This window comes from Ovis canadensis, chromosome 2 (genome assembly GCF_042477335.2).
Source record: "Ovis canadensis isolate MfBH-ARS-UI-01 breed Bighorn chromosome 2, ARS-UI_OviCan_v2, whole genome shotgun sequence".
Lineage (NCBI taxonomy): Eukaryota > Metazoa > Chordata > Mammalia > Artiodactyla > Bovidae > Ovis > Ovis canadensis.
In genome coordinates, this window is record NC_091246.1 from 167,056,835 (window position 1) to 167,084,333 (window position 27,499).

Consider the following 27,499-nt stretch of genomic DNA (forward strand, 5'->3'; position numbering starts at 1 on the left):
CAATATGCTACCCCAGGGGCTAGTAAACTGTTGCCAGTGGGTCAAATCCACTTTGCAACTTGATTTTGTACAGCTGCTGAACAATGGTTTTTACATTTTCAAATGGTTGAAAACAAGAATACACGATTTTGTGACATATGAAAATCATATGAAATTCAAATTTCAGTATCTATAAATAAAGTTTTATTGGATCACAGTCACACTGATCCATTTACGTACTGTCTATGACTGCTTCTGTGTTACAACTAACAGAGCTGAGTAGCTGCGAGAGAGACTGACTAAAATATTTACTATCTGGTCCGTTACAAAAAAGTCTGTGGCCCCTATTCTAAGCACTTGAAAGCACTCAATATTCATTCACAAATATTTGTTAAACACCTGCTGCTGCTGCTAAGTCGCTTTAGTCGTGTCTGACTCTGTGCAACCCCATAGACGGCAGCCCACCAGGCTCCCCCATCCCTGGGATTCTCCAGGCAAGAACACTGGAGTGGGTTGCCATTTCCTTCTCCAATGCATGAAAGTGAAAAGTCAAAATGAAGTCGCTCAGTCATGTCCAACTCTTAGCGACCCCATGGACTGCAGGCCACCAGGCTTCTCCGTCCATGAGATTTTCCAGGCAAGAGTTCTAGAGCGGGCTGCCATTGCCTTCTCTGGTTAAACACCTATTAGGTGTCAAACACTGAGGAAACTACCGTGAATAAGTTGGGTATGGTCCACCTCCTCGTAAGGACTAATGGAAGGCAAGTGGGTAAAAAACGCTTGGAGGAATAAGAAGCAGTTGATTTGTTGTAAGAACTATCAGTCACTGTAAGGAATGGATCTTCCGCTAAGATTTTATATTCGGTTGTTCACAGAGTCAAATCCTTTATTCACAGAAGAATTAGAGTAAAAATAAATGTCTGTTGATGAAGAACCACAAATTCTGAATTTAAAGTGTTATTGTAGTTCATTTGAACCTTTCCTATTGCTCTCCTTGAAAAAAAAAAAATCACTGTATTAATTACAAATACTTGCAAAAGGAAATGGCAACCCACTCCAGGATTCTTGCCTGGAGACTCCCATGGACAGAGGAGCCTGGCGGGGTATAGTCCATGGGGTTGCAAGAGACGGACACGACTTAGCGACTAACCCATTTGGAATAATATTTTGAAGTTTTAAAACTTCCATATATGTGTGTGTATACATATACACATATATATGATATGAGTGTGTTTATGTCTATAGCCTTTGATCCTCACTGTAATCTTGTGAGGCAGTACTATAAACTCCATTTTACAGATGAATAAACTAAGGTTATGGAATTTTCCCAAGTTCACATGGTATATCACATCATGATAAAGAAAGGCCCAACATCCAGGTCTTCTCCCTACAGAATGCTTGTTCTTTCTAATATACCTGTCCCCACACTGCATAATTAACTACTTTCACCGAATTTGAGATGAAAGACCTACTGCTGTTTGTTTTTGAGAAACCCATTCTTTTCAAGCAACAGCTACCCTTGTACCAAAGAGACAGCTTCTATAACTAGTCCTTACTAACTAACCACACGTTCCAATAGCAGAAATTCTACAATTTTGTAACAGACTAGGTTCATCTACTCTTAGGCTCTCTAGCTTAGTGAGCTGGTATCCTTCCATATCATGGAAATACAACTAGATATTAACCATAAAACTACTGCTTAATAAGTGTTGCTAAATATATGCTGCTAGACTAAGAATTACAAATTTTGATGGAGGGTGATTTTTGAAATGAAAGATCAGATCTGTGGATGAAAGATCAAAACTACCTTTCACTGATTCAAAAAGAAAAAATATAACAACATTCTTCTCTGACCCTCATCTTTCCATTTTATTTCATTCTTCAGTTTGAATAGCTTATTCTTCAGAAAAACCATTCTGATAAGGTAGTTAATGGAGGAAATAGTACGTGATAGTCTGTCTGGTCCTCTCGAGAGTTAAACTCTCCTAATTTAACTGCTTCTATTATTTCTAGCCCCCTCAGGCAAGAGGCAATCTCTATTCACATTTTAACAAACAATATAAATAACAATTTATTCCCTAATTCAACACCCAAGCCAAGTATTATGTATCTCTAAAGAACTAAGGAAGAGAATATCTTAAAAGGCTACCTGGAAAGATTTGTTATATAACATTTATATGGAATAAAAGGATGATTATTTAGAAAGGCATTTTATTCTTCTGAATGCCTACTAACCAAATTGCTTTACTATTACCATGCCCATCTTGAATAATTAATATCTTATAACTACCCTTACTCATTTTTATCATTTTCTTTAAGTTTTGACTTATCATTTCTCCCCAAACCATTTAAAAGTGTACTTACAGAAGTTAATTTCAACTCCAAGCTTACACAGAAATAATTAGCAAATTCCACGTACTAATCTTGCTATGTGAAACTATACTGCCAAGTAGCACAAAGCCTAATTACTTTATTTAAGGTAATAATAAATAAAGTCGCCTATAAATTTACAGGGTGAATTAACAGAAGAAGGTGGCTAACCAAAGACAGACAGTTAGCTTTACCTACATCCAAAATGAAAAGAAATGAAACCAAATGAAAAGAGACAGCCAACATTATATTTCTAAATGCAGTGATGTTTAACGTCTCTTTTGGCTTTATCTCTGTGTAATAATGCAGTTTTTCCTAGTCAAAGATGATGCTGCTGAACTTCTGCCAATACAGTTGATTGCGCCAAGCATCACCTCCCCCTCCCACCAACGGTACAGGCTTGAAATCTTTCAGATAAAAATATTCAAGCTAACTACTTAACAGAAGCAATAGCCCTGAGTAAAAATAATAGCCCATAGTATTAACTATTTATCCTTTCAGCTTTTATTGCAAGATCTTGATAAGCTATAAAGATATCAAATTCCTAAGAATTAAGATATAAAATATGCTGGTTTCTGCTCCTGAATCATCAGTCACGTCAACAATATAGTGTATTACATGATAAAATAATCAAAAGGTAATATTCTTAAAAAAAAAACAGACATTTGAAAAAAGAAGTAAAGCCAAAGTTCCAGAGAGAAATAAAAATGGTGAATAAATAAGTAAGTAACTAGCAGATGCACAGAATCTAAAGACAAGAATTTGCCACAAAAAATTCAGTAATCTCTGGCTTGGATTTTGTCTCTTTATGAGTTTTTTGGGAGACGTTGTATTCAGTTCTCATATGCACAATAAGCTATCCATTTTTCTTAAGTAAAAAGTAGGGGGAAAATGGGGTAACGAGTAAAATAAAGAGAGTACGACTGGCAAATGTAGGCAACGACTAGAATACAAAGCTAGACGGGCTCTTACAGTCTTTCTAGCTTAGGCTGGCGTTAACAGTCTCCTAACTAACTGGTCTCACCTTCTCACTCTTACACACCTTCAATATACTTTCCAGACAGCTGCCAGTGACCTTAACACACAACACAGTTCAAGCTCCTCCTTAAAACTCTGCTTTCCACTGCCCTTTGGATTTTAGTCTCTTTCCCAGCTTAGATCAAAAGCCCTGCATGATCTTGTCCCTATCAATCTCTCTAGTCCCATCCTTGCATCCATTTCTCCAGGCAGTCAGTCAGATATTTACTGAGCTTCTACTCTGCTAGAAACCATGCCATGCTCTAGGGATACTGTGATGAATATGTGAGAGAAACCCTCTCTCACAGAATTTACAGTCTAGTAGTACAAAGGACAGATGATAAATAGGTAGATAAATAAACTTGAGTAATTAGAGATTGTGATATGGGACAAGAGGCAAAATAAAGTTACCTTCTCAGAATCCTGTTAGAGCACATATGATAATTCTTACTTATTTTATTTACTTGACTACTTACTTTATGACTGTAGGCTCTGTAAGCGCACTATCACGTGTGTCTTGCTCATCGCTCCATTTCAACCACTTAGCACTGTGCCTAGCGTGTTGTTCAACGTTTATTTGTTAAACGAATGAATACTTATTTCATCCTCTTTAATTTAGTGATGAGTAAAGTCTTCATGGTTGCCAAGGTCAAAAAAGAGTCGGCAGGAAAGCAAGAATTTAAATGAAAGACTCAAGTTTTAGTCCAAAATATTATACCACATTTAAAATACTGACCTCAAAACTCTACTAACCATGTTTTTAAAGCTGGTAGCTGGTAGCTGGTAGCTGGTACCTCAAAACTGACTTGAGAAGCTTCCAAGACTTTATATGAAAAGTTTTAAAACACTTAATATCTAGGTGAAATTGCCTATGAGAAATATTTTAAATTCCAACAAATAAAGATGAACATTCACACCAATATTAGCGCATGCTAGAACAACGAGAACTTAACTCTTTACAAAAGAACTATGATAGCTAAATGTTCTAAATATTTCCTGGCACCAATTTGGCAGCGTTACTGATATCGTCTATGGCCGAATCATTTAGTCAAATATTATTTCATATTAATTTATAAGTAATTTACCAGCAAATTTAAAAAATCTCCCAAAAACTAAAACTGTATTTTAAATGTTTTACACACTACATTTTTAAAAATAAGACTTTAAGAAAGGTTAAAAACTGACATGTACATAAAGTCTACTATGACCCAGCCTCTGTATTATATGGTATATTATTCCCTTTACTACATCTTGGTTTACAAATTTAAAAATATTGTTTGACAGAAAACAACAAAATTCTGTAAGGCAATTATCCTTCAATTAAAAAATAGATAAATGAAAAAAAATTAATCTCAGAGTTTTAGAAGCTTGCCAAGATCTGACAATTTGCCCATGCCTCTTCCTCTTGAAATAATGCCTTGGAACAAGCTTGAATTACAATGTATCATAAAGATGTGAAGACCAACAGGTTTTCCCCAGGACAGGGCTCATTTCTATAAAATACAAGGTTAGTAATCATTAAGTAAAGTAAAGTCACTCAGTTGTGTCCAATTCTTTGTGACCCCGTGGACTGCAGCCCACCAGGCTCCTCAGTCCATGGGATTCTCCAGGCAAGAATACTGGAGTGGGTTGCCATTTCCTTCTCCAGGGTATCTTCCTGACCCAGGGATGGAACCCGGGTATCCCCCATTGGAGGCAGACGCTTTAACCTCTGAGCCACCAGGGAAGCCCAGCAGTTTGTCTAGTCCAAAAAAAAGGTATTGAAAAGGTTCAGGAAGCAGGCCTGAATCACATATACCAATCTCAAAAAAGTTTCTAAAACTACGCAGTACAATTTACTGTGAAGAAAATGCCTCACATAGATTTCAAAGAATATAATCTGAATGACCAATATGAGGATCACTGCCATTACTGGAATCTGACCATTATTTAAATACAAACAACATATTGAGCTACCAGAGCTTAGAATTAACCTCACAATGGAGACATACCCACTATAAACTGTACTGTATGTAAGAGAAATAATATTTGCTCTCATATTTTTACGTATTCTTATTTTCCCAAATCTATATTTATTTTCATTCATGCTTATACTCTAAATCCATCTCTCACTACATAATTTCTTTTGTTATGAAAGTGCTTCCTATTTTCTTCTGGCTTGTTATTTCTTTACCAATCTAATTTAGTAGTGCTGCCATTCTACCTAATCTCTAAGCTGTTTTTCTGTTCTATATTCCACACACTATAAGTATTTGGGATAGTCATCAGGATGTCTATCATCCACTCCTACCTCTCCTTGGTTTTAATAACTTTTCATCCGGATTTAACTCCCTCAACTGAGACTGTTCTACTTCAAGCAGTTCTAAACATTTTTCCATCACAGAAATTAGATTTAGTCAAATTTAGTCAAAAATTCCTATCTCAACTTGCATACCATCCATAGTCAGGTTTACTCACAAATGCTTTCTGTATTCCAGATACCATTTTGTCCCTGTCCCCACACAGTAAGACGAATATGCTTCTCAACCTCCTGCCAAGATATTTATTTTCCTATTATTAGGACCTATCTCCTCCAGCAAGTCTTTCCTAAATGAAAAATTTGAACTATTCAAAATTACAATATAATTTTGTTTTAGCACCTTTGTATGTGCGTAAGTCATCCAGGTAGTTCAGAAGAGAAATGAGCTCAGCCATAGCAGGTCCACACTCTGCCCTGGGACCAGTGCTCCCTATATTCTGTACGGAGGCACAAGTTCTCCATTGCAGATTAAATATTGAGCATATTTTTCAATGCACGTATTTTTCATTGCACATATTTACTTATGTAGTTTCCTTCTCTACTCCGAGTTCTGGGTGTAGAGAATAAAACCAGTATTTGGGGAGAGCTTAGAACACATTAGTGGGTTACTGAATTAATTAATGGGGTCATAATCAAAAATTTGTTAATGAAATAGAATATAAAAACAAAAGTGTCCTGCATGCAGTAAGTTCATGAAACTTCTATTTCTGATGCACATACCTATTTACGTATATGGGAACTGGGTCATGATGCAATGTGTATTTCTTACTGTTGGTTATGGTCAAAAAAGCTGACAGCCACTGAATTCAAAATACTCTAAGATGTCTTTTAAATCTATACAATTCAAATTATGTTAAATGATTTAGTCTAAGGATCAGAAACACAGCATTTAAAAAGGGGGCAGAACTTAAGGATACTCAAAAAACAACCAGCAAAATCACTTTTTCTTAATAAAATGTCACTATTAAACTCTACCCTTAGAACTAGACTCATAAAGCTTTTACAATAGGAAAAAATTTTAGGGATCATATAATTGAAGTTTATTGCTTTAATACATAAAAGGAAAACTCAGGCCCAGAAATAAAAACTTTTTAGTTCATTCATTCAGGTAAACATTTGCTAAGCACATAGTAGATACCAGGTTCTAGGTGTGAGTCTGTGAACAAAGAGAAGATGTCTTCGAAGAGCTCAAAGTCTATACGACATATATGGAAGTAAACATTAAGAGTAATTACTGGAATCAAGGTCATTTATAAAGAACAGAAATTAACTAATTCACTCTAGGTTAAGTGGCAGAGAAATATTTTTTTGGAAGAGGTGGTACTTATCAGTCTCACAAACAAGGAGTTAAACAGGTAAAGGAGGAAGAAACAACATGTACAAAGGTACCATACTAATATACAATAAAGAATGACACATTCAGGAAACTGTACGTTGAGTCTGAATAGCTGGAGCACAGGGCACATGCTGAAGAGGAGCCACAGCAGAATACCTAGCATTTATGTGACATTTAATCCTGAAACCACTATGTGAGGTAGGCACTATTAATATTCCCATTTTGTAGATGACAAAACTGAAGCACAAAAGGTGACGTGATCTGCCTAAAGTTAAGTTGTGAAATGAGACTGTAAAGCAAGAAAGTCAAACTCTAGAGCCTATACCCTTATTCTCTCTGTGCTTAGTCGCTCAGTCATGTCTGACTCTCTGTGACCCTTCAGATTGTAGCCTGTCAGGCTCCTCAGTCCATGGGATTCCCCAGGCAAGAATACTGGAGTGGGCTGCCATTTCCTTCTCCAGGAGATCTTCCCAACCCAGGGGTTGAACTAGTGTCTCTGACGTCTCCTGCATTGCAGGAGAGTCTTTACCTGCTTTTAGAGAAAAGAGGCAGGATTTAAATGATAAAGGACTTTGTGTGCCAGTCTAAAGACTTCAGATATTATGCTAAAGGTGACAGGTGAAAGGTTTTAGGCAGGAATGACATATTCAGACATTTTTAAATGAGGCTAATCTGGCAGCTATGTGGTTGGACTGGGAGAGGAATTAGTGGCAGGGAAATTAGTTATAGTCAGAAAGGTACCATAATAAATTCAGGTAAAAGAAATGGCAGTGGCAGTGCTAGCACCAGAACTCACCTACGGACCACCACAAACACTTTCTTGTCCAGTATCCAGAAGAACCTCCCCTTTTTCCCCCTTAAGTCATCATGCTAATACTTGAAGAAATCCAACCTCAGAAACAACAACACATTCCTTTCAGGTCCCTTCATTAAACAAACCATGATCACTAGAAGTGTTGCATTTGTGAAAGTGACTAACACAAATCCAGTTGGAGAACGACAGAAAGTCTATTGCTTTCTGCAGTTTTCTTACCTTCTTGACTTCTCCCTCCTCTATACGTTATTCCTGGAACTTTCATGTTCAATAGTCGATTTGAAATCAATGTTCCGTCTAGACATGACTATTATAACCTAACAATTAAATCTACCACAGAAGTGGTAATGTGTAATATGGAAGTGGAAGTGTCATGTGGTCCCAGCTATGGCAAAAAATATCCTCTCTGGTCTGGTCAAATTTTGGCTTAAACAAAGATGATAAATGAATAGTAATAAGAGACAGACTTTTTAAAACAGCAAGAGTTAAAGAAAAACAGAATATTAAAAAGGTATGTGAGTAAGAGCAATGTAAAGTTCAAGCCATTTGATTTCCAGAGAGTAACACCAGCACCAAGTGTGTGCGGTATTCCAGAAACCAACAAATGAAAAGAACAGTAGAAAAGACTATCTGGTCAATTCTCAAGCATTCTAAATCTGATCTGTTTTCATTTAAACCAAGCTGAGCCCTCTTGAGCCACCCTTGATACTAAGTAACTGAGTAAGTTCCACAAGTAAGCAGCCTACAGTTCAGGAGCAACAGAGAAGATAAGCAAGAGTGGAAAGGAGAAAGGGAATCACAGTGAAAGGGAAAGGAAGAAATGATAAGTTACAGAATATGGAATAAAACTGAGGAACACTAGTAACCTCAGTACCAAACGCTGCCAACCTTACCTGACTGACTGAGTGGCACCGTGACAATGGCAACATTAGGGAGCATGAAAAGACAAATTTGAGTCACAGATTTATAAGACACCAAAGATGAGAAATGAGAGTAATGACAAAAGTAAAAAAGCGATGAAAGAATTTTAGCATCTAAAGAGACAATTTAAAGATTACTAAAATCTCATTTGGTTTAGTTATGCTTTACTTCTCATGAGATAATGAGTCCAATGGACACAAAAGATGAAAATGTCAGCTAGTCCCAGAGATATGTCTAGGGAGGTGTGTTACAAAGAAAATTATGAGATTTATTTGCACGCTTTTTTTGTGAGAGCAACTTCAGAATTTTTCCTCTCTATGGTGTATAGAGCTATTTTCTTTAAGTACTTCACTGTAATTCTTATCCTGGCTAACTAACTTTCTTAAAACCAGAGTTCAAAACAAAATAAGCACTTATTAATTACGGCCAAATTTAACCTCAAAAAGGACAAGGGTCTGCAATAGATCATAGAAAATTACTTAGCAGTATAGCCTAAGCGAGTCTAATGGTAACCAAAATCCAGATGACAGGTTCTTAAGAAAATTATGTAATTAAGAAATCACTTTAAAAGTTTTTTAAAATTAAAAATTTGCTAGATAAAGGAAATATTCTTTCCAAAAAAAAAAAAAACTCAAGGTGTAAATTCAGTTTTTCCATTCAGGGAAGATGTAATAGCGAAAATATTTCTTCCATATGAAACTTACAAAACTTTCAGGCATCGTATTAATCCATCTTTCTTCCCCCTCTGTCCCCTCCCTTCCTCCTCCTCCTCCTCCTCTCTCTCTGTCTCTCACACCCCTGCTGTCACCACATCATCCAGTGATTTCAATAAGGATAGGAGGAAATGGTCTTAAAGATGATTACTAAGACCAAAGAAACTACCGGATCAAAAGCAAAAATAATTAAACTTGATACCTTGACCAATCACTCTTCATATCCATGAAAATACAGTCTTCAAAAGTACTCCATCATAACAGATGATTGGAAAAAGTTTATTTGTAACAGTCAGCAAAAGTATTTTTATTGAAGTACAATAGGATAAAATAACATATATACCTATAGTCTATTCTCCTAGTAACTCTAATTTTTATAGATGATGAAAACTCTCAATACAAGGTCACCTGGAGATCAAAAATGCCATTACTTGTAAAATTTAGATGACTAACTGTGGGAGGGAGAGCAGAGATCTTTTACTAATATACTAATGTTTTTTAAAATTAAGAATTTAGAACAGGGCTTCTTACCCTGAACACTATTGACATTCACAGCCAGATAATTCTTTGTTGTGGAAGGCTGTCCTGTGCATCACAGGATGATCAGCAGCATCCCCGTCCTCTACCCACTAGATGCCAGTAGCACACCCTCTCCTCCTCCCCCACAGCTGTGACAGCCAAATATGTCTCCAAAGGGCCCCTAGGGAAGAGCTGCCGGGCTGGGGAGCAAAAGTCACCCAAGCTTGAGAACTACTGGCTTATAAGCAGAAAAAAATGAATTGAAGGGAAGGTACTGTTTTGTTTTTCTTCTGGTATTAATATTCCAAGATAATATATTTGAATCTGATCACAGACTATATTTAAAAGATTCTGCCTTATAGAAAATAAAAGCATTTAATATCTATCACTTGTTAGTCAAAGTTCAGAAGAGTTCCAGAAGATTCACTGTACTCCAATGACCCCTCCAATCACACATACATGCACATATCCACACATACCCACACAGTATTGCCATGCTGAACAGAAGAAAATGCACCAAACTACTTTATCTCCATTTCTTATTTCATTAAATATATAGACCAGACTGTTTCAGTTCCCATAGAATCCAAAGGAATTCTCAGCTTATTCAATGCAACTCAAATACCACAATAGCTGCATCACTCTAGAGAGGATAAACCTAAACACTAGAGCAAGTATTAAATTCTTCCTCAGATTTCAACACATTTGGAGAATGATACAAATTAACCACAATGCTTTAAAAACAAAATAACTAAGAAGTATATTTGTGTTTTGAAACAGAATCTGAGTAAGGATAACGGCAATGAAAACATTCAAAATCAAAAGGAATCTGAAGGCATTTCAGGATGAGGGCAAAACTTAAAAAATATTTCCCCCAGAACGAAAGGAGTGAATTATACACTTGGCCATATCCTAGAGGAACACTCTACATAATAAGTCTCTAGTATCTACATCATGGGACGGAAAATGAAAAATCCAAGTCCACAAAATATTAAAGAGAACAGTAAACATCCATCCTAAACACCTGAAGTAAAACCGCTCTTTACTACTATTCTTCATTTGATTTTTAAAATATCAAATATCCATAAACAAACTAAAAGACAACTTTGGAAATGTTTTCTCATAAAAATAGTCATCCTCATGCTTCCAGCAGGCCGGATTAAATATTACACAGAAAAATCAATTAGAAAAAAAAACATAATAATCCTCTTTGAGAGTGCATCTGATGCATAACAAAACACCTTTAAAAAATAGACATTTTAAGTATTAAAAATCTTCATGTGTAAATATGGATTAAAGTCTTTAAGATTTATTTCAATTATCTTCAACAGAATTATATTTTAAACTAGGAGTTTTTTAAAAACCTATTCAACAATACTTAATTAATTTAACGTAAGTGCAATATCTATGTTCTCTCTAGTAACAAAATTACTTTATTGGAAAATTTTAGCCCTATTAACCTCCTGACTCAGTGAAAATAATCCTACAAGAAACTAATGTTCAATTGTTTTTACTCCCAAGCCAAGCAAAGGAAGCTGTAACATCTATAGAGACAGCCTGCTTTTCCAGAAGTAATACCTTGAGACTGCTCAAGAATAGCCTCCTTCAACAATTAGTGTGACTCCCGTGGGTTTGGGAGGGAATAATGTCCACAATTCCTTGGTCAGTGGCCATGATGCCCCTCCTCCTCAAGGGCAGGAGATCAGAAAAAGGGATATGAATAAGAGGAGTTCACCAACCAGAACATATAGGGGCAGAGAAGGAAGAGTACTACAGGAAAAATAAAAACTACATGGTTAGGTTATATCACAAAAAGCAAGAGGTTTAATGTTATCCAGTATTCATTCATTTCAGAGACACCATTGTTTATCTTCCTCCCCAAACCCTGCACAAAAAGAACCGTCAGCCTGCCTTAAGCATGTTCCTTCTTCCATTTAAACAGACATGATTCTTTTGGTTAATCTCTGGCAATGATCGCCATTTCACAAACACATTCAGCCCACCCGGAACTGATCAATACCACTACGGACAGAAGACTAGACTTTATCCATTTATTAACCACAAGGAAATGTGCCATTCAGCAAATTCTATACATTACAAAAGATTCTATTAAAAGCGGGGGCAGGGAGGACTGACGGACACCGACACACACACACACACACACACACACACCACAGAGGTACACAAAGAAAAGACTACCACCCTCTAATTTCCCTGTGGCAAACGAGATAAAAGACATGGCCATGAAACCTGTCAAGTTGTTGTCCCCCTATAATTCTATCTCACAACATAGTAACTGAATATTGAATTTTATGATAAATACATCCACTGCCACTTTAAAACTGTTTCATCTACAAACTAACTCTCCTCTTATGTACATCTGCACACCTATGAGCTAGATGCTCTATTCATTTACAGAATTTCAAATACAAAAGCCTAGATAGTTTTCCAACCACTGGTTGCAACCACAGAACGTTCTCACAAAATCAAAATTTCAAATATAAATGAGCCAAATTCTTCTTCCAACCCTGGGCCAAAATCCATTTTATGGCTACAGTGTATCTGACAGTATGTACAATTTCAAATGGGTTGTTCTAAATCGAAAACAATGCTCCAACACAACGCGTTTAAAATAAGTATTCCGTAGGTAAGCAAAATCTATGCCAGAAAAGAGCACATAAATGGTGGTTGAAAGCCAGCACATTAGCAACACACAGTGGCATACCTCTTCTGCACTGGGTTATTGTTAATACTCCAACAACAACTACAACTATTTTTAACACTGCTGGACACTGAAGTTGCAGAAAACGTGAGGGGACACCCAGATGAAATTGCTGATATAATGCATTGTTTCTCACGGTCAAAATTAAGTAGCAACTGACTTGATCTGCTGTGATAGTCACTGAAGCACTGATTAAAAGACGATAAAAATCAAACAAACACACAAACAACAACAAAACACCCTTATTTTTGGAATATGCCACACTAAAAGGACGTTTTGGAATACGCCTTTCGAGTCTCAAACCTTTGCATAAATTGTCACTTGTGGTATTTGCGGCTTAATTGCAAGCCAACCAGCGCTGTCATTCAGCGTTACGGCCACAAACCATGACTTTCTCACTTCCACAACAACAGAGCAGTCACTCTTATCAGTCGCCAACCAAACTCGAAAAGAGAAAAATTCATGGAGGTTTCCAGATCATAATCAGCCCGGGGGAGGTGGGGGGTGCGGAGGGCGGCAGCCGAGGGGCTCGGGGTGGGGAAACCTCCCCAGGCTCCGCTGGAGCTCGCCGACCCGACAACAACCGCGGCCTCCGGCAGCGGCGGCAGCCCCGCAGCGCCGCGCTCCATGCACCTACCTGAAGAACAAGAGATAAGAAAGACGGCAAACGCCAACTTTGCAGCAGCTCCCATTTTCCCGAGACGCCGGGGAAGCCGTAGGAAGTTCTCGCTAAATATCCAGTTCCCTGGGTCTTCCTCGGAGACAAACCTCCTGGTGTAAAATCAACCGTCATAAAACATATTCGGAAGCCCCGACCAAAAAAACGTTCACGGGGTCAAAAAAAGAGAAAAATTAAAAATAAAAAGAGCGAGCACAACAATAAAAAAAAAAAAACGCACCACGGGGGGAAAAATCGCCACACACAAGCACAACACACAAAACCAAACAACGAAAAGCCAACAACAACAAAAGCGGGTTTAAATCACTGTCAAAATCACTGTCAGCTCCGCTCGCCTCTCGGGTCTCTCCGAACAAAACGCCAGGCTGAGGCGACGAGGAGGCGGCGGCGTCCGCTGCCGCCCGGACAGTCCGGGAACCGAGCTGGGTCCGACGTCCGGACCGACCTTCAACCCGGACACCCAAAGTCCGCGGACCACTGGCGGCCGAGCTCGCGGCGGTGGCGGCCGAGACGGCGGCGGTGGCGCGGAGAAGCAGCGGCGGGCGGCTGCGGTGGTGCAGGCGGCGGCCAAGTTCTGGTCCAGGGTCTGGCTCCGGCTCCGGGCTCCAGGCTCGGCCGCGTTTTCGGTCCCCTGGCCTCCGCCGGCCCCGCCCCCTAAACTTCCGGTTCCGGCCCGAAGCTGGAAACCAGGCACGGCGAAGGAACGCTCGGCAGCGGCGGCGGCGGCGGCGGCGAGGCGGCAGCGGCGGCGGCGGCGGCCGGGCGCAGCGCGCGTGCCGGGCCGTGAGCGCGAGGAGATTGTCGGGGAAGCGAGGCGGGAGCGGGGGAGGGGTAAGAGAGCGAGGGCGGGGCCGGCAGGAGGGCGAGGAGGCGGGGCGGACGGAGGCTCTTTACTGCGAGGCCTCATAGTCCTGCCTGCTTGGCCTGCTGGGCGGTGGGGCTCGAGTGGGTGGCAAGTGAATGTTGTCGGGGTCTGGAGTGCATGGTTTCCTAATCGTGCTCCACTGACCTTTCAGCGGAGCGCACGCCCGAATGGTCAGGGGAGCCCGAGAGGAACAGGACCCGGGGCGGGGCGGGCGTCTGCGGCGCCTTGTCTTTCCTCTGGGGGGACGCCTCGTCCGCTCTTAGATCCCGGGCGCCGGGCAGCCGGGGTGGGTCTTGGTCCTCAGCACTTGCCGACCTGCGGGAGCTGGTATTTGTACCCCCAGTGGTAGCAGTGCGTCCTGCCCCTGTGGCTTTTGCTTTATGCATTTTGTATTTCGGTTAAAAGGGAAAGAAAAGGGGTTGGGAGGCTGGTGGAACTCGAGGAGGATGGGCTATCCACCCGACCAGGATTTCCACGGTAATTATCGTGATGTGCAATGTGAATCCATTCCCTCCTTCCCTTTTGTACACAAAGCATTGTTGAGAACTGTTCTGCGTATAATAGGTTCTCAAATATTTATTACTCGCTGAAGAGAAAACCTGCAGATTTTGATCGACATATTTGATCAGACTAGTGTTTACTTTTTCGAATTTTAGTTCATTTACGGCTTATTTTTACCCCTGAATCCAAGTTGATGTCTTAAAAGATGCTATGCTAGGCACGGAATGGGATCCAAAATGTAAAAGTAGATCTCTGCCTCAGGGAGTTCACAGTATTTGCTACAGTCGAAGCTGGCTACAGAATACAAACCGAAGAGAGTATTAAAGGGACCAGCTTTGTTATTTACCACACTTCAGCGAGCTCCGTGTAGGTGCTGGTCTTATGTCTGCTTCCCCGGTTTATGCCAGCATTCAGTGTCAAGCCTGATGTGATAGGTGCTTAATGTGAATAATTGTATAATTGACTAGGGAATAACTGCCTTTTTCTTAAATACAGTATTCCCACATGTAATCTACAAGTTTTGGGGTTTTACTAATAAATAAATAAAACATCTCTTTTATATGGCTAATTCATGTTGTACTTGTGATTTACTAATTCCCACATTTCCCCACAAAGCCAAGCCTTCTCCCTTGTATTTATAGTGTCTTATTTTTCTCTTCCTCTAAATTACTGTGTTTCTGTTAAGTTCATCCTGTAATTACCTGGCCATTTCTACAACTTGTCAAGGTTATTAGTAATCATTGTGGCTCTTTAAACCCTCTCCAAGATTTCCAGTTCTCAAGTCGTGATGCTCAGAATTTGAATGATATTGTGCAACAGTTAAGAAAAGTCACTAGTTGGTCTTCAAAGTTTCCAAATGGTCTCATGTTATGTAGTTCTTTGGACTTTATGAACTGCTCAGAGGAATAAATAGAAACCTTCCATTCTCTGATTAAGACTTGCCACTAACATTTCTAGAATGGAAGAGTGTATTTTATTTGGTTCATTCAGGAATTTGATGTTAGTTTTGCCCTGAGTCAGGCCCCACTGTTGTCTTATCTCTGCATCACGTCAGTATTTCTTAAATTGTGAAACCAGAGCAAGTGGAATAACAGGAATGACTAGCAATAGGACTAAAACTTGAAAAAATATTCCTTATCTTACCACCCAAATTTCCAGTATAAGAATGCAAGGGAAGATGAAACATATTTTTCCATAATATGAAAAATGAGCCACAAGTCAAAGTCTTCACTAGACTATTCTTTAATAAAGAGTTAAAATAGCTCCTTGGTAGAAATTGTTAACATCCAGTAACAGTAATTACCCATTTTATTCCTGAATATGTGTTCATTCCCACCCTCTGTATTAAAAAAATATATATATATATAAAATACAATAGATAACCAACAAGAATCTACCGTGTAGTACAGGGAACTATACTCAGTATCTTGTAATAACCTATGTGTGAGTTATGAATCACTTTGCTATACACCTGAAACACAACATTGTAAATCACCTATATTTCAGTAAAATTTTTTCAAACCTAGAAATAAAGTATTCTATTTTACGTTGTTTCTAAAGACATGGCTATATTAATTAGATCAACAAACTAATACCAGGTATCAATATTGACTATTTCCCAATTCACATGAACCAGAAATTCAGTTTTGGCTAGTTTCTTTCACTTTTAGAAACATTCAGTTTGTAAGTGCAAAAAATTTAAAAAAAATTTTTTTAACAGAGAAGACTTGAGAGTATATGACTAATTCCCACTTGAATTCCAAAGCTTAAAAAGAAGATAGAGGTAGCTGCAGCTAACACTACTGCCTCTCTTTCCTTCCTATTTTCTGTAATCACCTTTTCTTATCTACAAATCCAACACTTTCCTAACAATGCAAGCTGAACAAACTGGATTTAGGAAGGAAGGAAAGGAAAAGGAAACATGAAAGGAATTCTGGTTTGCCTGAGCTTTAGACAATTATGCGTTAAACAGCTTTAGCTAACATCACTCAAACCTGATACCAAGGCTTGCAGTCACTGCAGTGCTAAGAACTTCAAGTCCACAGTCCTGACAGAAGTTCAACTGAACTTCCAGTTCTTCCCAACTGGAAGACACTCAAGAAGCCAATTTACCCTAGAGATTCAAGTGTGTGTTGACTGGATGAGGAAACAGGTAAAAGAATCATAGACTGCTTCCTGAACAAAGTTGATTGCTTCATATGCTTGAAACTCACAAGGTTCAAAAACATATAGATTAAATCTCCAACTGCAAGGTAAGGCTGCAATTGAACTGGGCTGAAATTGGCCTTGCTTTTGAGACTGGGTAGTATGCCATACTACGAGGAGAAGGCAATGGCACCCCACTCCAGTACTCTTGCCTGCAAAATCCTATGGACGGAGGCTAGCAGGCTGAAGTCCATGGAGTCGCTAAGAGTCGGACATGACTAAGCGACTTCACTTTCACTTTTCACTTTCATGTATTGCAGAAGGAAATGGCAACCCACTCCAGTGTTCTTGCCTGGAGAATCCCAGGGACAGGGGAGCCTGGTGGGCTGCCATCTGTGGGGTTGCACAGAGTTGGACATGACTGAAGTGACTTAGCAGTATACCATGCATTGTGAGGAAATTCACCTTAAGGTGTTCACCTGCCTTTGGATATACCAACAGCCACAAGTAAGAAGACATGCCAAATCTCTCTTTATTTTCAGGAAGAGGACAATCCCTTTGGAGAATGAAGGATATTGAATTCCCCTTATATGAAGGATTTTAAAGTACTGCTGCTGCTTTCATCTACTGTAAAAATCTACTCCTATGTTCAAATAACATGGATATTCCTGAAGTGGCACAAGTAATGAATTTGTTACATACCTAAGCTGTAAGGCATAGTACAAGGCAATAATAGTCATCTTATCTTCCGTGAATATTCATATTACAAAGAATAGTTGAGGCTTTGAGATAAACTATGTAAAGCAATGGCAAGGACTTAAGTCATTCAAGTTTAAGTAAAACAAAACTACTCAAAGTAAAGTTCTCAAACAAGTGTTAATGTCAAACTGTCACTGATCCTCAATGAGACTAACATAGACATTGACGACAACTGTTTACATTTTGTAGAAACTGAAAATCCCATGGACGGAGGAGCCTGGTAGGCTGCAGTCCATGGGATCACGAAGAGTCGGATACGACTGAGCAACTGCACTTTCATGCATTGGAGAAGGAAATGGCAACCCACTCCAGTGTTCTTGCCTGGAGAATCCCAGGGACAGGGGAGCCTGGTGGGCTGCCGTCTATGGGGTCACACAGAGTCGGACACGACTGAAGCGACTTAGCAGCAGCAGCAGCAGCAGCAGCAGCAGCAGAAGGTAATAATAAAGGGCTCATATTTTTATTTTTATTTCATGTTTTTAGTAATTCAACATTATTACATTTTATTTAAAAAATCTCCATAGATTGTAAATTTGGCAAATACAAGTTGAAAGGCACTGAAATAGAGAATAGGCTATAAACCCAAGACTTTCTCAAATACACAGCCCTTCCTCCATTTTGACAAATACTTATAAATAAGGCTTTGATGCTTAGTTCTAAAATAGTCCTAAAATATTCTATAATGCATGACTACATAAGAACCAATCATTTTCACTATATTGTCCATCTTTATTCATTTATTTGATGTAATTATTACATATAAGACTTGTGCGAGATGTTGATTGTATAATGATAAATGAAATGGTTATAATATCTGCCCTCATTGAGCTTACAGTAACATAAAGAAAACAGAAAAATAGCAAGTAAGCCAGTAATTGTCAAATGGGAAGGATTCTTTATAAAAATTGACAGGATATTGAGATACAGGACACGAATGGTAGTATTAGATATGAAGAGAGTTCTTATATAAGAGGATGATTCAGGAAGGACTTACTAAGGAAGTGGCATTTAAACTGAAACCTACAAGATGAAAAGGAGATAGCTATGAGAGGAGCTAGTTAAGAAGGAACAGCATGTACAAAACCTACAATATGTTCAAGAAATTGAAAAGGCTCTTGTGGCAGTGAAAAGAGTGTATGAAAAAGGAGAGAGAGGGAAACAGGCCCCAGACTGCAAGATCTTATAGGTCAAAATAAGGTTCTTGGAGTTTATTCAAAGTGAAGCATTGAGCCATTAGAAGATTTTTTTTTAATTATTTATTTTTTAATTGAAGGATAATTGCTCTACAGAATTTTGCTGGTTTTTGCCAAATATCAAAGTGAATCAGCCATAGGTATACATATGTCCCCTCCCTCTTGAATCTCCCTTCTATCTCCCTCCCATTCTACCCCTCTAGGTTGTTATAGAGCTTGAGTTCCCAGAGTCATATAGCAAATTCCCATGGGTATCTGTTTTACATATGGTAATGTAAATTTCCATGTTACTGTCTCCATACATCTCACTCTCTCCTTCTCACCTCCAGGGTCCTTAAGTCTGTGCTCCATGTCTCTCCCATTGGAGGATTTTAATTAAGGTAGTTATATGGTCTCGTTTATGTTTAAAAGATTACTCTTGCTCTTAAATGGAGAAGAGGTTGCAAGAGATTATCAAAGAAAGCAGCTAGTTAGAATGATGTATATTAAGCAGATTATGGTACCATGAACTATTATGGAAAGGGGTAGACAGATTCAAGATGCATTTTAGATCAACAGGATTTGCTAATGAACTGGATAACTTCTACTTTTTATCTCCAGCAAATGAGCAGCAATCGTTTCACTTGTTGCCTTGGGCAAGATTTAAGGGGAAAGATACATTATAGGAAAGGGAATACAGACATTAATAGTGGAAGATTTCCATTTTAAAAGTGTTAAAATTGAAATCCTGTGAGACATACAAATGGAGATGCAGTATAAAAAACTGGATGTGGGTAACTGAAGTTTGGAGGGACATGCAATCTCGAAGATATACGTTTGGGAATCGTCAGCACTCAAATGGTATTTAAGGCCATGGCAATGAATGAGGAGCTCTAAATAATGATTGGACAGAAAAAAGAAATCTAGCAAGTAGAAGATTAAAAGCCAGGAAAGGGAATGAAAAAGTAATGAAAAAGCCATAGAGATGAGATAAAAACCAAGACAGAGATGTCTTACATGAAAGTGTTTTGTAAAAGGGAAATAGTAATAGTATTAAAATCTAGAAAGACATAAGTAAATTAAAGAGTGAAAAGATAAGGGCCATTGGATGTGGCATCATGGAGAGAATAGCTCCCCTTGACAGTGGTTTCAGCAGAAGCCATAATGAGGCAGGAGGGAGAAGAAAGGGCAAGCAGAAACAGGTGAGCTTGTAGAACTGGATGCTGAAGGGTGATGATATTCTCCACTGAGAGCTCTAACTTGCCTGAAATATTGATATAAAGCACGGTTTTCAACTCAAAGTGGAAGGGGCATGATGAAAAGTTACAAAATCATCCTAATTGAGGTCAGAGAGAGAAGTATTAGGGTAAAATTGCCAAACTTGAGCACCCATTTGAGGTTGGAGATCATGTTTATTATGACCCTAGTCTGCCCAACTGTGTAGTTATTTCCCAGAACACATCATTATTGGCGGGCACAGAAAAGGCAGATGATTGAGTTCATCAATGGCTGGATTTAAGTAAGCAATTTTAAGGAAGAGAGAAACAAGGAAGTTACGTGAGTTGTTATGGTAGTCATTGGAACAATGAATAATGGAATTTGAGTCATATAGTCTAGAACAGGCTGTTGTGGATAGAAAGAAGCAATAGGTTGACACCACTCAGAGCAATTATTGCTTCCTGGCAGATATTTAAGCAAGTGAGCTAGAAGGATAGCTCAGTAACCTCAGATATGCAGATGACATCACCCTCATGGAGGAAAGCGAAGAAAAACTAAAGAACCTCCTGATGAAAGTGAAAGAGGAGAGTGGAAAAGTTGGCTTAAAACTCAACATTCAGAAAACTAAGATCATGGCATCTGGTCCCATCATTTCATGGCAAATAGATGGGGACACAATGGAAAGAGTGAGAGACTATTTGGGGGGCTCCAAAATCACTGCAGATAGTAACTACAGCCATGAAATTAAAAGACACTTGCTCCTTGGAAGAAAAGCTATGACCAACCTAGACAGCATATTAAAAAGCAGAGACATTACTTTACCAACAAAGGTTGGTCTAGTCAAAGCTATAGTTTTTCCAGTAGTCTTCTATGGATGTGAGAATTGGACTATAAAGAAAGCTGAGCACCGAAGAATTGATAGTTTTGAACTGTGGTGTTGGAGAAGACTCTTGAGAGTCCCTTGGACTGCAAGGAGATTCAACCAGTCCATCCTAAAGGAAATCAGTCCTGAATATTCATTGGAAGGACTGATGCTGAAGCTGAAACTCCAATACTTTGGGTACCAGATGTGAAGAACTGACTCATTGGAAAAGACCCTGATGCTGGGAAAGATTGAAGGCAGGCGGAGAAGGGAATGACAGAGGGTGAGATGGTTGGATGGCATCACTGACTCAATGGACATGAGTTTGAATAAGCTCTGGGAGCTGGTGATGGACAGGGAAGCCTGGTGTGCTGCAGTCCATGGGGTTGCAAAGAGTCAGACACGATCGAGCAGCTGAACTGAACTGAACTGATAGTCTAAGGATATGTTGAAAGCACCTAGAATGGTGACAAAGATTATGCTGGTAAGTAAAAGATGATGCTGTTAAAGTGCTGTCTCAATATGCCAGGAAATTTGGGAAACTCAGCAGTAGCCACGGGACTGGAAAAGGTCAGTTTTCATTTTTATCTCATAGAAATCTATATGCAGGTCAAGAAGCAACAGTTAGAACCAGTCATGGAGCAACAGGCTGGTTCCAAATTAGGAAAAGAGTACGTCAAAGCTGTATATTGTCACCCTGCTTATTTACTTTATATGCAGGGTACATCATGAGAAATGCCAGGCTGGTTGAAGCACAAGCTGGAACAAAGATTGCCAGGAGAAATATCAATAACCTCAGATACTCTGATGACACCACCCTTATGGCAGAAAGTGAAGAAGAACTAAAGAGCCTCTTGATGAAAATGAAAGAGGAGAGTGAAAAAGCTGGCCTAAAACTCAGCATTCAAAAAAAAGGAAGATCATGGTATCCAGTCCCATCATTTCATGGCAAATAGATGGGGAAACAGTGGAAACAGTGACAAACTCTATTTTCTTGGGCCCCAAAATCACTGCAGATAGTGGCTGCAGCCATGAAATTAAAAGATGCTTGCTCCTTGGAAGAAAAGCTATGACCAACCTAGACAGCATATTAAAAAGCAGAGACATTAATGACAAAGGTCCGCCTAGTGAAAGCTATGGTTTTTCCAGTAGTCATGTATGGATGTGAGAGTTGGACTATAAAGAAAGCTGAAAGTGAAAGTAAAGTCGCTCAGTCATGTTCGATTCTTCTTGACCCCATAGACTGTAGCCTACCAGGCTCCTCTGCCTATGGGATTTTCCAGGCAAGAGTACTGGAGTCGGTTGCCATTTTCTTCTCCAGAGGATCTTCCCAACCCAGGGATTGAACCCGGGTCTCCCACATTGTAGGTAGATGCTTTACCGTCTGAGCCACCAGGGAAGCCCTTAAATACAAGAATACAGTCTCTCAGAAAACCTCCTATAGAGACACAGAACTTCAGATCCAAGTACTAACAGCTTTAAAGATTTCAAAGGGAGGAAAGGAAGCCAGGTTGAAAGAAGAAGGGGGAGGAGGCAGGAGAGGGGGGCAAAAGGGATGGCCTTACAGACGTCTCCTGCCACCTGCAGATACCCAGGCGTTGTGGGACTTTACCCTGGGCCTCCAGAGAAGGGAGGAGTGGAACTCGGCCCTACCAAAAATCAGACCAGACCAGAACCAGAATTCGAGTTCTCTGCCAAGAGGAGGTGATCAGTCTCCTATCCTCAGCTCAGGTTGAGGCCCTTCGACCAGATTCCTGCGTCCAGGACCGAAGAACTAGAAAAACAGGGAAGGATAGGAAGGGTTAAGGAGAGGAAAGAGAGAGGGGAGGGGAGAGAGGTCAATAAAGTCTCTTGTTCCTTACCAGTCAGGGCACTCAGGCCAGTTGTCCGCATCAACAGGAGACCAGGGACAAAATGGTCCCAGTTGGGTCTGGTCGCTTGGCAGGCAAGCTGGCCCCTGAGTACCCCGAGTGGTCAGGATGTCAGTCTCAGCGGAGAAGAGTCCCACCAAAGTCACCATTTGTTGCAGGAAGGGGAACCCCTTCCAGGGCCCGAAATTGGGCTCTTGTTTAACACTCGGAAATGAATTGTCCATGGAGACACATGTGCTGTTAAAGCAAGAGATTTTATTGGGAAAGGGCACCCGGTGGAGAGCAGTAGGGTAAGGGAACCCAGGAAAGTTGAGCACTGAACAATTGACACTTTTGAACTGCAGTGTTGGGGAAGACTCTTTATAGTCCCTTGGACTGCAAGGAGATTCAACCAGTCCATCCTAAAGGAAATCAGTCCTGAATATTCATTGGAAAGACTGATGCTGAAGCTGAAACTCCAATACTTTGGGTACCAGATGTGAAGAACTGACTCTTTGGAAAAGACGCTGATGCTGGGAAAGATTGAAGGGAGGAGGAGAAGGGGATGACAGAGGATATGATGTTTGGATGACATCACCGACTCTATGGACATGAGTTTGAGCAAGCTCTGGGAGTTGGTGATGGACAGGGGACCCTGGCGTACTGCAGTCCATGGGGTTGCAAAGAGTCAGACACAACTGAGTGACTCAGCTGAACCGAAAAACATTAAGACTTTGAGAATACCAAGATGTTACTTGGACCTGTTCAATGACAGCATTCCTCAACATTATCTTAACAAAATAAATTATTTTTAAAGAATATCATATACATTCTTACTTAATTTTCATTACAACTTTGTGAAGTAAGTAAGAAGCCTTGGTAATATTATTACCATCTCATAGGTAAGAAAAAAACCTAAGTCTCAGAAAAATTACAAATATATTAGAAGTAGGTAAATGGAGGCATATAGTAAAGAGAGAATTTATTGTTTTCTATTTTAAATTAAATTCATTTATCAAATAAATTAAGGATAATTTATTAAATATTTTAAAGCATTTTTTAAGTTTTCCTTTCAATGGCACTTTTCCAAAGTATAAGTTTATTTTAACTTTCTCTGTATACAAAACATTCAGTCTTCATAGTTTCTCAAAAGCATTCACTGCAAAGTAAGATGAAGTTCCAGGCAAATGTGTGATTTGAACATTTCCCTTCTATAATATGGTGAGAGCATTTAAAACAGTCTGTGCTGAGATAAAATTATCATAAAAATTAAGAATAATTATTATTAAAACTCCATTTCTAAAAAATTATGAATAGGAAAAGGAAAATAATAGATGTGGGTTTATTGTTATTATTGTGTATAAATGTGAATTTTTGCAATTGGCAATAGGGAATAGTACATGTGTATAATATATAATACCTTTTACAATTTAAAAAAAACAGTGGAGAAAAGAAAGATCATTTTTTTCTCTATTTTTAAAATATTTTTGTTTTCTCAGGCTAAACTATATGGGATTTTCCTACCTGTTTAAGCATGCAAATTAAGCAAAACACTTAACTGCACTTTATTGTGCTTCATTTTAACTTAGATCAGAAAAATTTTAATCAAAGCACTACTGAGGCTTCAGGGGAAACAATTGTAGGAATGTTGTAGTAATCTTAACTGGTCAAAATATGTTACATGCATTTTTTCACATTCAAAATCAGTTATTACTAGCTACTCTTGCAAATAAGTGATAATTTTATCTCATTTTTCAGGTGAACAAATACAAAGGTTAAATAGCTTGCCCAGGGGCACAAATTGAATCAGTAGCAGAAGCAGGATTATAACTCCAAATGACTGACTCAAAGCTTAGTCCAATGAGCCATAATGTTTCTCAAGTAGCAAGCATTTTAATTGTCCCTCCAAGCAGGAAACAGAGCTCTAAATGGAGCATGTCCCATCCAGAAGGCCTATGGTACATAGTAGAGAGACCTACTTCTCTCATTTAAAAAATAAATAAATAAGACTTTGAGAATACCGGTATTCTCACCTTTTTGTAAGGAGTATATATATATGTTATACATCCAAAAAGTAATGAAAAATATATGTTATAAAAAGGCACTACATTTTGTACTTTAAAACCAAAAAGATGTTTTGTTTTTGTTTTTCAATACTGACATTAGTCCTGGGATACACTGAACAGAGAATCTGCAGTATTAGATAAATACCTACATAACTCAGGAATCCATTTTCCCTTTGTGTTTTAGGCTAATCATAGAAAAACAGCAATTGTACAAATTTTATCTAATATTTGAATAGATGGTTTCCTGACTTATTTTCTTATTTCAAGTCCACCAGGTAAACAATTTTTCTGACTCAATTTTAACTTTGCAGTTTTAAAACCACAACTGAGAAGACTATGCTGAAAGTAGAGATTAAGGAAAATTGCAGATTGAAAGTAAGTGGCTCAACTTCCACTTCTGGCTATGATAGAAGAGCTTATACTACTTTAACTCTCCTATTGAGAATAACTATTTAAAAATATGTAGAGCAATTGTATGAAGTCACTAAACAGGAACTAAGGAGGCCAGTACTGCAGGAACCTAATCAAAGCTATGGTTTTCAGTCTAGTCAAGGCTATGGTTTTCCCAGCGGTCATGTGTGGATGTGAGAATTGAACTATAAAGAAAGCTGAGTGCCGAAGAATTGATGCTTTTGAACTGTGGTGTTGGAGAAGACTCTCGAGAGTCCCTTGGACTACAAGGAGATCCAACCAGTTCATCCTAAAGGAAATCAGTCCTGAATATTCATTGGAAGGACTGATGCTGAAGCTGAATCTCCAATACTTTGGGTACCAGATGTGAAGAACTGACTCATTGGAAAAGACCCTGATGCTGGGGAAGATTGAAGGTGGGAGGAGAAGGGGACGACAGAGGATGAGGTGGTTGGATGGCATCACTGACTCAACGGACATGAGTTTGAATAAGCTTTGGGAGTTGGTGATGGACAGGGAACTAAACTGAACTGGGGGAACCAAGATCCCAGAGCGGAGAAAACTATAATGAATGAGCTTCACATTCACCTCAAAGTTTCACTTATGTATTTGTAGATTTGTGGCATCAGTAATAGAGGCTAAGAAAGTGTCAGCCTGGACTTAACGGCAGTCTCACTGGGGTAGGGAGACAGATGTTAAAGTTTGAGTCTAACAATGTGATTAGGACTTGAAAGACTAAGATCCAGAAGTTAAGAAAACCACAGAGGAGGAAGCCCAGACTTCTGTGCAATTTCCTCTTACAGAATGTGCTGCCTCCTAAACCGTGCAGGGTAAAATGTGGAGAAACTAAGTGTAAAGTAAAGCTTAGAGATAAAAGAGTGAGCTGAGATTTTTGGCAGTCTTGGAGAGCTTAAGTGAAAAAGATGAAAATTTAGACACCATCAAGATGCAAGAACCAAAGTAAATACTTCAGGATTTCATAAGTAAAGCAAGAAGTCTACCTCTTAAAAATTAAAGGCTATGCTTTAAGAGTTAGAACAAACTGGAAGTTGATGAGGCTAAAAAGTCTAAAATCCAGCCTCAGTTGGAAGGATATAATAAGTCCATACATTACATGACTATGACATATTAAATCCTTTCTGGAAAAAGGTACCTTCATGTAGAGTCTTTGCAGTTTTTCACACACAATGTTCAGCATTCAATTTAAAGCTTAGCAAGTGTGTAAAAAACAGGACCAAATGGAAATGGTAGAACAAGAAGTTATAAGAACTAAAATTAAAAGATGAGTTTACAATGGATTAGGCACATCAGAGAAAAGAAGAGTGAACCTAACAGAGAAAGGTGTCCAAAATATTTAAATTTACTGATAGAGACTGAAAGAAGTGGAAAATACAGGAGAATAAGAGCTATGTGGAACAGAGTTTAAGAGTCTGATACACTGATAGGAGAGCATGAATTGAACAAAAGCAACATTTCAAATACTGTTGGCAACTACTTTTATAAAACTCATGGAAGACAGGAAGTCTTAAGTTCAAGAAGCCCCATAACACCACAGGAGAAATACAAAGAAACTATACCCAGAGCATCATAATCAAACATCTGAAAAACAATGATAAATATAAATGTCGAAAGTAGTCAGAGGAAAAAAATATATACATTACTTTCAAAGGAGCAAAAATAAGATTTAAGTCCAGCTTCTCTGACAGAAACAATGGAATCCAGAAGACATCTTTAAAGTTGTCTTAATGAATGGCATCTTTAAAGTTCTGAAAGAACATAATGCCAACTCAAAATTCTATACTCATAAAATAGCCTCAGAAGGGAATGTGAAATAAATATATTTTCAGATAAACAAAAGAAGGGAGAATTTGTTGTTACTAGATCTATTGTAGAAGAAAGTCTAAAAAAATTTTTTTCAGGTTTATGCATGGAACTGCAGGAAAAGATTAAGAACACAGGGAAGGGTACATTAGTAAATCTATACAAATAATAGTAGTAATATATTATGTAATTTAAAATATTTAAAATATATGCAGAATGAAAATAAATGGCAACACTAAAAGCGTTATCCAAGAAGTGTAAGACTATTTCAAGGTAGATTGTAACAAGCCAAGGATGAATGTTGAAATTTCTTATTTATGATAACCAATAAAATAACAAATATATCACTAATGATCAAATGAAAAGTGAAAGTGAAAGTGTTAGTCACTCAGTTGTGTACAACTCTTTGTGGCCCCATGGATTGTAGCCTGCCAGGCTCCTCGTCCATGGAATTCTCCAG

At 38.7% G+C, this 27,499-nt stretch overlaps 1 protein-coding gene across 1 annotated transcript in view; it reads right to left on the reverse strand.

Annotated features, from left to right (window-relative positions):
- Positions 1-14,177, reverse strand: part of ACVR2A (activin A receptor type 2A) — a 92,091-nt gene extending 77,914 nt beyond the window's left edge. The window contains exon 1 of the mRNA XM_069577633.1: positions 13,328-14,177. Coding sequence (XP_069433734.1) covers positions 13,328-13,382 — 55 coding nt within the window. The 5' untranslated portion in view covers positions 13,383-14,177. The remainder of the gene's footprint in view (positions 1-13,327) is intronic.
- Between the last annotated feature and the right edge of the window lie 13,322 nt (positions 14,178-27,499).